Source organism: Prinia subflava, chromosome 7 (genome assembly GCF_021018805.1).
Source record: "Prinia subflava isolate CZ2003 ecotype Zambia chromosome 7, Cam_Psub_1.2, whole genome shotgun sequence".
Lineage (NCBI taxonomy): Eukaryota > Metazoa > Chordata > Aves > Passeriformes > Cisticolidae > Prinia > Prinia subflava.
This window is the reverse complement of record NC_086253.1, coordinates 22,706,875-22,719,215: the sequence shown is the minus strand read 5'-3', so window position 1 is coordinate 22,719,215 and position 12,341 is coordinate 22,706,875. Positions and strand designations below refer to the sequence as shown.

Below are 12,341 nucleotides of genomic sequence, written 5' to 3'. Positions count from 1 at the left end.
TGGGGCATGAAAGGGGAAAATTTGGAAGGTGCTTTATTTGTCCTCCTCGGATTCAGAGCAGCCTAACCAATGAAGACTAGATACTGAGCACAGACACACACACACACACGGATGTTCACAGCCTGGGCTGGCTGATGTACTGTCAGTACTGTGACCCTCTACTCCACTGTGAGGAAGAGAAGGCTCTGACTCATAAGCTGACATACACCATGACTGCATCTCTGTTGATTTGGCGCCTGTGTAGTTAATGAAGCAGAGGACTGATGTGTACACTTCCTTGGAATTTGCTGTGAAATGCATCAAAAAAACTCTCCCAAACAGTGAACAGTACTAGGTCAGTCAAACATTACCAGAATCAGCAGTGAAGCATAGCTTTGCAGAGGCTATGCAGTAATGTTAGCATGCCCTGAGGCATTGAGACACTCCCTGAGACACTTTCTGTGAGCTAGAGGGAATTTTGTCAATTGTTTATAAGTAAAAGTGAAGTGGATCTGTTTTTCCTCTATCACTTTACCAGCTGAGCATGTGAGCTCACTCAGCTTGCATCAGGACTGCTGTAATGCTTTGAGGGAGCAGCAGGCACTTGAGCAGTGTTCTTGTAAGCAAGAGTTGCTGGTGCCTGTATCTTTTACATGTCTAGGAACAGTGCAGGCAACGTTTCCAGCATCTTGGAGAGAGTGCATGGCTTCATTCACCCTCATGTTCTTCCCTCTTCACTCCCCTGTAAAACCTGTTCAGAGATGGGCATCCAGCTCAGACTTGCACGGGGCTCTGCCAGTGTGAAACAGTCCCAGATTTAGTGCCATGCTGGGTTGAAGGGAGAAAACTGTCCCTCGTAACCCCTGAGGAAAAGATGGTGTGGTGCACATGTGCTGTACAGTGCTGCTGGTTTACTCTTTCTTTATGGGCTTTGCAAATTATGCTGTCTGTGACTTCCATCACTCCTCCTCTTTCAAATACACCTGTCCAAGGGCAGACTTTCTAGGCTCCCACACCTTAGACTTCTACGTCGTTTTTTTAATCACAGGCATGTTGGAGAGGGAAAGAGGTAGATGGTAGGAGACAGAATATTTTCTGTATTAGAAGGAGGCACAGACAGGGTGTGGAGCTTTCTGAAGTTTGGTCCATGGTCAAAACCAAGCAATGGTACGTCATTCTCACTCGTGCCTTGGGAGTCTTGGGTCATGAGTATTTATGAAGCTTGTAGACTAAAGATTGTATAAATGAGTAAGTTCTGGTATGTGTGGGCACAAAGCTGGTGGGATAGCTTTAATGTTACCAAGCTATAGTACAGTGGGGATTTGAATGGTTTGCAACAAATAGCTTTCCATTCTGAGATTCTTGCAATAACTGTCTGTGCAGATGCAAGCAATTTGGCAGCAATTGTTCCAAACCAGTGGTTTGCTTCAAAAACTGAAGCAAAAAATTACAGAGTAAATCTTTTCCTATGTTATTATATTGCCTTAAATTTAGTTCTAGCAAAGGTATTTTTCTGCTGATGCAATGACATGGCCTGCTTATTTGTCACATTATTTTGTGATGCTTCTGTGCTTGTGCCAGTCTGTAAGACCCTGGAAGTCAAAGGCAAAAATAAACAGATTGAGCCTGGAGAACTTCTAGAGATGTTTTCAGAAACATATTAAAATAATTCTGGGCCAGTCTTCTGTCCATTGCTTCATCCTATTTTTATGAGCTGTACAGTGACGAGCTTACATTTGAGGTGGGTCTCCTCTTCCCACAGCTCTATTTCCTGTTACTTGTTGACTTTGATTCCTTGTTTCAGAATCTTGACATGAATAAGTTGGTTTCACTCTCACCAATTCGCTCATTCCCGGAATTTCGTCTTCCTTCTGGAAACGCAGCTGGGAATGTTGTCATACACAGATTCTTAAGTTGCAAGGTTGTGGAATAACTGATGAGATGAATGTGGTTTTGTTCTGGGAGACGTCAGGGCTGGGGTTCAGCCAATGTCACAGCAGCATCATGTGTTGTGTTGCTGCTACCAGCTGGAATTTTTCAGAAACACCCTCTATTGATTCTTCCTGAGCATGCTTTGTTTTTTTAACCCTTGATTTCAGGATTTTTGGGTTTTTTTTGAGCCGTATCAAGGCAGTAATTCCAGGTCTCTCTCATTCACTTCTTTGTGTTATTATCTATAAATTCTTAGTTAAAGTTATTGGCACCATTATGTCTAAGTGACTTCCCTGCAGAGTTTCCTGCCAGGGTCAGGACCAGTGCTTTTGGATTTAGGTACAGGAAGATAGGAGCACCACTTCAACGAGCATTTGGGTCTCTGCTTGATGGCTGTTCATGTGCTGGTTCTCCATCTGATTATCTGCTGTGACATTAAAGAATGTGTCAGAGTCTGATGACTGTTCCCTCAGTTTCAGTGGGTGCCTTGCAGAAAAGAGAAGGCACTAAGTTTTGAATAGACCGCGCATTAAATGTTCGGTTGAGATTGCTAATGCTCAGCAAATCAGATGAGCTTAGAGTTTCCCTTGAAATGAGGAATAAGAGCAGTAATTATTTTCTGAATTCTGTCTAATGTGAATGGAGCATGGAAATTCCCTGACATGTGGCAGTTGCAACATCAGTGTTTCATCCAGCCTAGGGAGGATCCCAGCTGGTACTGATCTGCTCTGATGGCTCATAGTCCTTCACAGTCAGTCTTCCGTGGCAAAGGAAATGAGAGGCTACTGCCTGAGTTTTTTCTCTGTGTTCTAGCAACTCCCAGACGTTGTGACCTCAATTTACCACATTCATATTTTCACCACTATTCTCAGTGCTCTGCTAGGTTGTAATGTGGTCAGAGATGACTGTCTCAAATGTTGTCTACTTCCAAATTTTTATGCAATTTAAAATGAGTATATATCTGTGATTTATCTTGAGTTGTACTCATCCAGGGCAGTCACAGCAGCCTGACTTAACAGCTTGAAATGTCTGCCAATTCTTCCCTCCTTTTTCTGGGAATTCCTTCTCCCTTCCTCTGCTGCTCAAGTCCACTTCGGCTTTCTTTGGGTTCTTTATCCTGTATCTTGTACATGGAGCAACACATAGGATTCATCATAGTCACTAACTCCCGTGGGAGTTAATCCCACAGTCTCAGACTGACTCCTCATAAAGCTTTCTCCTGCAAAGAGATAATTCAACCTTGCTGTAAAAAAAAAAAAAAAAAAAATTCCAAGTAACCAGGACCAGCACAGGTAACAGGGCCAGAACTGCTCACAGGCATCATTCAGAAGTGTGTGGATATATTATGTATGCCAAACCCAGGGGACCAGATACTCTGAAAATAAAGTCCTTGGGCTGGGTTCAGTGTTGCATGGAAAGGTAGGTTAGAGACCGTGTGTCATGGCTCTCAGTGACATGGGAATATGTACTGTTAAATTCTGTACTCATTGGTGTCTCTGGAGCACTGGAGATCAATAACCAGATCCATCCATCAAAATGGGTGGTGGCAGGAACATTCATCTCAGACCAGGACAATCTTCTATCCATCTGAAAATACTAGAAAATACCATTCACAGGTGCTCTTAGAGGATAACCTTTATTCTTCAAGGAATCAAAGCATCACTTCCAAATTATTTGCAAAAAAATAGCAGTTACAGATAAAGGCACTGTGACTGCGAACTCTTAAAAACAAGATTTTTTTTTCTTCTGCCCATCATCATGAATTCCATCCTGCTACGTTTCACCTTCACTGAACTGTTCTTTATGCATAAGCTGGTTTTATCTGATTATTTTGTGATCTCAGGGATGGAGGTCTTTGTAGCAAGATTGTTGTCTCCTACACATAACCGCTTCCAGTAGCTGAAATAACTTCCTGTCTGTTCACTTCATTTGTGATGCAAAGCTTTGAAAAATTGGATTCAAGCCCAGCTATGTGAAATTTTGCTTATCCTCTTCCCTGTAAGAGAGTGAAGTAACAGATTCTGAAATACCTCACATGCTTAATAAAGCACACGGTCATTTGTGAGATGTGGGTTTAACGGTTCTTAGAAAGTGTAAACATCGTTGTGTCTGAGTGTCTGACATGCCTTGAGTAGGTAGCAAAGGGCCAGTTAGTTCAGAATGTGTTTCAGCACATTTGGTTCCATCTGAACTGTATTACAGTGCTGGCTGGAAAAAACGGTGTCTTGCAATGAACGCCTGTGGTTTCCCTCTGTAGTCCCTTCTGCTCCCTTCCCTGACCTGTAGCATGACCTGATCTGGCATCACTTGCTTAACCCAACTTTTGCTTAAGCACCACAGACCCTAAATGCACTAATGTTCAGCAAAAATCCCAGAAGGCAGTTGGACTACTCCATTTCTCTGCACTGTATGGGGAATCCTAACTAACAAGTCATCTCAGTTTTCAGTCTTCTTCAGAAATATTTGCCAAAGCAGGTACCTAAGGCTTCTTATTTGTTGCTGAATGTAGTCTCAGAGTGTCTATTAATGTTGTCTGGAAGTCCCAAAATAAAGCAGTTGTTCTTTTCATGCCAAATTATACGTCAGTCTCCTGTACTGTATATATAAAGATTTGCCAAGATTTAAAATATTGATATATGCTGCTGATAATAATAATATTTTGGTCAACAAAACTGAAGGTCTAAACTCGTACCTTCACAATTTCACGTGCTTTCAAAATCAAATGTGTAAGAGTTTAGTGAATTAAAGGCTGTAGCATTCTTATTTATTTTCTGTGCACTATGCCATCTCCTCATATACAAAGCCCTTTATTCACTCATATTTTCAGAAGAATTCTCACTTGTAACTGCATATAATTCTAACTACAAAATTCCTCTACATCAGCAACTTCTCCAGTTTTGAAATGTCTATATTTTTGACATTTAAAAGGCAAAAGCAGTTTCATTTGCTCATACATGTTAATGGTGGTGTTTGTGCTGTGAGAAGCATGAGCTTTGACATTGCATGGGTCTTCAACAGCCCCAACTCATGAAGCCTTATTCCCAGTGTGGAGAATGGCATAGCTGTCAGCTTCCCTGCCGGGCCCCTCTGCTGTATTATGAACACACCCTTTCCCTGGAAGAGCCTCTGTTAGCAGTGCTACCCAGGATGACAGGGATGAGGGTGGTTCTGTGGTATCAGCATTAACATTCAAGAAAATGATTCCGGCAGGGTATAAGTTACCAAGTAAATGTTAAATAAGAACAATCCAACCAATACTGAATCCAGACTTGACTCCATAATTAGGTGATCCACATAAGACAACTTGAAAATATGACAGATGTGAGTATCTCCGTGGGGTTTTCTGGATGTTAAAATTTTCATCTTGAGTAATAAAATAGAATAACTCTTCTCTTTCTGAAGGTTATTTATTACACCTTTGAACTAATTGCTCTGAATCAGTTGATCATCTAGATCATTAATGAAGATGTTAGGCCTTTAGATACTATGATAAATGGATTCATGTAAGTACCACAGAAAATTAGCTGTACATGGGTTTACACTTCAGCTGACAAGATTTGTTACTGTTTGATTACTTGAAGTTATGTTTCAGAGGGGAAAAGTTGTTTTAAAATGTTCAGGTATTTGCAAGAGTTCCTTGATCCAAACAGATAAACCAGCTGTTTCCAACCTGAAGGTATTTTCTTAAATTTATTTCCACGTGTTAGTGTTTCAGGTATTCTGTATGGAAATTTGGTGTAAAATTGTTGTCTTCCTGGGCTTCAGTATGGAATGTATCGTTGCAGCATTTTTTTGCCTCCTGCCAGATAACGTTGCTAGCAGAAATACCACATGACCTGGATGATCAGTCATGGAGATCTGGCATGGAAACATCTTCAAACAAACCCTCAAGAAATAACTTAGAGTCAAGAAATTGATTACCATTAATTTGCTCCCTTCTTGCTAGAATTAGCATGTTCTCTGTGTGGGGCCTAACAATGGAGCCTAATCTTTCATCAGTTTAGTCTTGTTGTTTTATTTGTTTGAGGCAAAAAAACCAAAGGCCAACATACATATGGGTGATTTTCCTACATAAATATATTTTGCATCAAGTTTGATTTCTAAAATGTGAATAGTATGTTTATCATCTCCAGTTCACTAGGAGTTTGCTGTGTTTTAGATTTAAGGGGGGTCCCCGGGGCAGGTTCCCTGGGAGCCCCCCGGGCTCTAGGGTCGTGGGTGTTTGCATGCTGGCAGGTAAAGAGACTCCAGACGCCGGTGGGGTGCTGATGAGATGAGGGTTTATTCGGAGTCTTATCCTGGGAAGGCAGCATGGTCACTGAGGGAGAGGGGGAAGGGAAGGAGAGAGAGGGAAGGGGAAGCCTCTGGAGACCTCCCAGGCAAAGAGGGGCAAAGAGGGCGAGCCTTCCCCGTTTGCACTCTTAACAGGGAGTTTTGAAGTAGGCGCGGTAACATTCTCCAGCCAATGAAGTTACAGATACAGGATACTGCAGGGAGGATACAGACTTGAGATAAACCATACACTTTCCAGGGGTGAGCCGGAGCAAACCATTTCCATAAAATGCAATTCCAGAGGAGTTAATATGAACTAAGACATATTCATGATAGTTCTGAGAATGCCAGTGAAATATTATGAAATAAATTATTCTCTTTTCAATGGATAAGAAATGTGATAAAAAATATCACTGTCTCAAAGCCAAAATGAGGGACTAATCAGAACACTTCATTGAAAAATATTTCAGGGATTTTTTTTCTGAGATTGCATTTTTGTTTTCACATGGGTAACTCTGCTGTTATTCTGTTACAACCTGAGTTTTCTTCCTCTGTAGTGCCAGGACCAAACTCCTCCGGTGACAATGGCATCAGCTTTGCCATGATAATGATGGCCTGGGTGGTGATTGCACTTGTCTTGTTCTTACTGAGACCTAGTAATCTAAGAGGATCAAACACAGCCGGAAAGGCAACCAGCCAACACAATGTAAGTGCATCTTCAAGTGCCCTGCAGGGAGATTCTATAATAAGCTTAAATCTCTTTTGGTTTAATACACCATTAAAAATTAAAATGAGCGAAACCAAAGTGAAAGGAAACATGAAGGCCAAGTGTGAGGCCTGCTGTGGGATGACTTCTGCAGGTGCAGTGCCTTCTGGAATCTGTCTGTCCCGGTTGAAATTGCCTCCTGCCTTCTTAGGTGAAAGGGGACAAGCACAGCTTTAAGAGAAGTCAGTAAACAAAATTACAGCATGATAGTTTGAGAAGGATGATCTTTGTCCTAGATGTGGGATCATGGAAAAATCTCACTTAATACAGGAAAAAGTATAGTTTTTTGATGGTCATTTACTCTAATTATCTTAAGAGATGTTGAAAAACCATGAAAGAAAACACAGTGTAGCGCTTCTGAGTTTTTCTATTGCTGAATCCTCCTATGTGAAGCACTGTTTCTAATTGTGTACCTGCCTTTTTTTTTCCTCCTTTCTTCTCCCAAGGGACAAGAACCACCAGCTCCACCAGTGGACTAGAGCATTCAGTATTGGAAAAGTTCAGCAGCTAAAACCTTACATGACCAAATGAACGAAGTGACCAGATTACTCTTAAACCCCACTCAATACGGTTTCCTTTTCTCATTTATATAGAGCAGAGTTATCATTCAGCAGTAATCTTCATGAACTGCTTTTAGCAACTTCAATTTTAAGTTAATTTTTGCTTTGTATGTTATTACAATTCCTGTAAGATTGTAATTTGAATAATGGTAAGGCATTGCAGGGGTTTTTTGGTTATTACTGTTACTGTGGACATTCCACTCAGTCTCTTTCTAATTTCTTTGCCATGATTTCTGATATGCATCGAAAGAAAAAGAAAATCCCAGTCCATCTAGAAGAATGGAAGATTACTGACTTTTCTTCAGATTAGTTCATATTTCTTCTCCAGTATGCTTTTGAGAGTTATATTGTGGTTGGAATTACTTCGTTACATGCTGAAAAATAGAAATTGTCTTATATTTGCCCTTATATTTGCCCTGATTTCAGAGCAGCTTTTATTCTGGTCTTTGGACCATTAACATAGTTTTCAGGGTTGCTGGCAAAAGTATGGAATGTCCACTAGAATTATACTCTGTGTGTGTGCGTGCACACGTAAGAGAATGTGACGACTGCCACTGTCAAAGCTTTGATCTATAAACTGAGAATTTTACACAAAAGATTATACCACCAAAAAAGTTAATTTAGCCATTTTCATTAATAAATTGTATGTCTTATTCAATATGTTGTCAAAAAAACCCATACTTTAAACCCAGGTGTGTTTACTTATAGACTTTATCAAAAGAGAAATTTAGTAAGAAGAACTTAGTAGAATTTTCTGTCCTGGCATAGTCGTTTCATAATTGGTACCTTAACAAGTTTTTAGCCATGATGTAATGTATATTGGACAGGATGAAATCATACCAAGAAGTTACCAGTTACCAACTTGTGGTATATAACATCTACTGGATTATTCAAGATTTTTCACCTGTATGTTATCAGCAATTCTTAACATTTCATCCTTATCTACTAGTTGTAATTGTAGAGTAACAAACTTGCAGGTGACTACATATGGCATGTCTCTCCCCTCTAGTATTTGTATGTATGTGTGGTATGTTTAAGTGCGTGTATGTGTGGCTGTGCACACACCTGTGCACATCTCCCATTATGGCAAATGGGAATTACTTTTTTTATGTACATTAATTTAAGAACATTTTAAAGATGTACAGAAGAGCAACACTGTATATTTTTCTTGTTCAAATTGAAAAATTGATCAGAATATTGTAAAGAACATTTTTATGTTACCAACATAAAACTTCTTTCCTTAAATGTCAGTAGAACAGACATATGGAAATCCTAAGCCTTACTCTACAAACCTTTATTTCATGAGGACTTTAGTTATGGAGCTGAAGGAACTAACCTAAAGCGCAAAAAGGTTTGTATTAACAGGCTTGTCCTTGAAAGGCAGGTGTCTGCTAAGGAAGGCAGGAACCTCCCTTGGAATGGAAAATATAACCCCCTTCCTTCTGAATTATTATTATTATGATTTTGAAATTAAGGGGCTCTCAGGCAAAGATACGAGAATAGGAATAACAGTTCTTTACCAGTTTGTATAACAAAGCCAACAACCAACACCAACTCTGGCACTAACAACACCCAGCACCAGGACGCGGTGACCCCTTTGGGCCGCGGGCGCGTTCCCCTGGTGCAGTTCCGCTCACGGCCGCCAGGGGCACTGCTGGCTCCCGGCACGCAGGGCGGGCGCGGCGATTGCCCACGGCCGCAGGGGGCGCTGTGGGGCGGGGAGCAGGCGGGGATGGCGGGAAGGGGCGGAGGAGAGGCTTTGCTGCACAACCCCTGGGGCAGCCGATGGCGGGGCCCCTGCAGGACTCTGAGGAGCACCAAGCAGGATGTCTCAGCAGGCAGGGGGTGCGAGGCTACAGTGCCTAAAGGCCAGAGAAAACTCGGAGCGGTGCTGGAAAAGCAGCAGGGGCGGGACAGCGGCAGCCCCGCTCCCAGCAGGGCAGGGAGAGGTGAGCTCAGAATCCCGGGCATCCGAGCACATGGTGAAAAGTCCCTCTTTCAGTGAGGTGGGGGTTAATGAGGTCCCACGTCAGTGGCTGCTCTCAGGAGCAGAGGCTCACCCCACAGCAGCAGAAGCAGCAGCTCTGGGCTGGGCTCCGATGGCAGCCGCGAGTTCCCTTCCCCAAGCAGCAGCTCTGACCGTCCTCCTCCAAGGCTGAGAGAGGGAGAGTGCAGCTGCTGCCCCAGCCCCATCCTTTCCCTGCCCAATTCTCCAGTATCTCTGCCCCTCAGAGAGAAACTCCAGGTAAGAGAAGTGCAACCAGATGCCCTCCTTCCCCAAGCTTGGCCACTTCTTTTGTTTTTCTTAATTACCCAGATGTTAGTGCTTCCTAGCAACTTATGGGAAAAATTCCATAAATGAAAAGGAACAAAAGGAAAGAAACCTAACCCCTAACAGGGCTCTAACAAAAATCTCACATCAGATCCCATGGTTGACAGAGGCAGGGTTTTGCTCTTCACGGTAAATGGTGAGCCAGCTAAGCCTTCTTGTAAAGGTACAGTGTAGACCTGAAGAAGGGCTTCTGTAATTTGATGTAATTGACCTTTGAATTTCTAAGGAATAGTGTGCTCCCAAGCATAGGAGCATGTTTAAACAATAAAAAAAAAAAAAGATTGGGCCAGGTGCTCTCCATGACATCAGTGCAGTGCCATGTAAAGCAATGAAACTGCAGGGGAGAAGCTGAGAGAACCTGTCCCATTATGTCTAATAATGTACAGGCCACAAACACTGTGTAAAGATGTCACTGGGACAAACACTTGGCCGTGCTTGCTTTTAGCCTTCCATGTACATTTATGTTTGGGATACTGTTCAGAACAAGTAATACAGCACCATTTTGTTGAACCCAGAAGGAAACATATAGTCTCCCAGACAGACCTTTTTTCTCCAAGGATTTTTGGCCAGAATTCTTCACTGCTGGAGGCATAAAACGAGCTTCCAACTGATTAAAAACCTAAAAAAGGCTTCTATTCAGACAGAGCACTACTTGGGAGCTGGTGAGATTTACAGGAGATGCTCCTTACTTGTGAGGATCAGTCTCACTTAAATGTCTGTTTACGTATTTATAAAACTTACCACGTGCACCCAGCTCTAAGAGTCTTGGCAAATGAACTTTTTGTTCAGAGGAATGTTGTGGTTTACCTTTAAATGAAATGTCTTTGCTTGAAATTCCTCTAATTGTCCCAGTGATTTTATACATGTATGCTTTCCTCATGTAAATTGCTATTTTAAATTTTCTATGTAAAAGAAAAAAAATTGGAAATATTTTATTGTAAAATGTTTTACTAAAGAGCCAGGCCACTATCCCACATCAAAATGTATGCCTTTTTAATTCAGATACTGTCTCCAAGATAGAAACTTCAGATCAGCATTCTTAATTAAAATAAAAGTAACTAACCATAGGACTGTATTTTGCCACTCTTATTTGTGTTAAATAGTGCCTTACTCAACAAGTAGTTGCACTGAAGTTTGTGGAACTACTCTGAGATAATGTACTAGTAGCAGCTTTAGTAAGGGTGGCAGAAATCTGGCCTTTAGTGATGTAATTTGCAATTAAATAATTGTATCATGGTTACAGATGTTTATGGTCAATTTTGGGAAGTATGGAAGAGATTAGTGGTATGCAAAGCTCCAGGATATGATCAGTTCTGTAATGATGGTTTTAAGCTTGGTTAGTAAGAGATGCAAGTTGTAGCAACTTGGGAAATATGGAGGGAAATTTACAATTATACCTTAACTTTGGTAAAACAATAGTATTTTTAGAGTCTGCTTAACACAATTACTATACTCTGAAATGAGAAATCATATGTATTCATGCACTGTCTGCAGATCACTTAGCCTTGTAATATCCATGATTGAAAAAGGAAGAGTGACAATGTCATGTACTTAATGTAAATCGGTGGTTTCAAATATCTGAATTATGCCAAACAAAAAATCATCTGTGCCATTTGCAGTTTCCTAGTAATCTTTTACTGAGTACTTGGATTGGGATAAAGGGCTTGTACTATGCACTTTTTATTGACTTAATAAATAGCAATCATTAGTAAACTTTTGTCTTTGTCTTTTAGTTTTTATATAAGATATAGGACTACACTAACCTATCAATTTCTAAGGTAATTTGAAATCATCTAAAAATAAGAATCAGTAAAAATAGTGTGTCACCTGTGTAACTTTAAAAATGTAAATTCTAACTTTTCTAATGGACACTTGTCTACTGTACGTATCTCAAGCAAGACAGAAAAATAAAAAGCAGTTTCCAAGGTTTGAGATACTTTGACGACCAACATGGATGCGTCTGCCTTTTGCTCTTCAAAGTAGTTATGCAATGTAGAAAGTAAGAAATAATACAGTAAGAAAAGTACTGACAAATATGCTGATTGTGTTACTTTGTTTTAGATCAAATCCTACTACTTTGGGATTTGCAATCTGTTTTCTAGTTCTAGATCTTGGCAGTGTTGGGCCCAGACCTACTCTGAGGAAGGAAGATGCTGCAATGGCTCTAAGACAGTGCGTAGGAGGAGGAGAGCCCTGCTGCTTCCTCACTGTTCCCATGAAGTGCAGTGCTCTTCTCTGGAAGCAGAGCACAAAATTCTGAGCATTACCTCAACAGCAACTCAGATCCCTCATTAGGGATTCCTTTGTTGATCTGAGGAAGAAAAGGAGAACCAGGGGAGCATTGGGGTTTAAAATCATATGCAGCTATCATGAGACAGTGGTAATAAATACCAGAGAATCAGAAACAAACCAGAGTAATATAATAACAACAACAAGCATTTGAGTCAATCTAGAAAGTACAAGATCTTAATCAGATCTTGTTTGATTAATGTCTGCTCAT

General features: G+C 41.0%; 1 protein-coding gene across 2 annotated transcripts in view; it reads left to right on the top strand.

Moving 5' to 3' along the window:
• The window catches only part of SMIM14 (small integral membrane protein 14), a 56,003-nt gene extending 44,449 nt beyond the window's left edge, over positions 1–11,554 (top strand). For both annotated transcript variants that reach the window (XM_063401805.1, XM_063401806.1), the window contains exons 4-5: positions 6,741–6,889; positions 7,396–11,554. In XM_063401805.1, coding sequence (XP_063257875.1) covers positions 6,741–6,889; positions 7,396–7,428 — 182 coding nt within the window. In that variant the 3' untranslated portion in view covers positions 7,429–11,554. The remainder of the gene's footprint in view (positions 1–6,740; positions 6,890–7,395) is intronic.
• Positions 11,555–12,341: the final 787 nt, after the last annotated feature.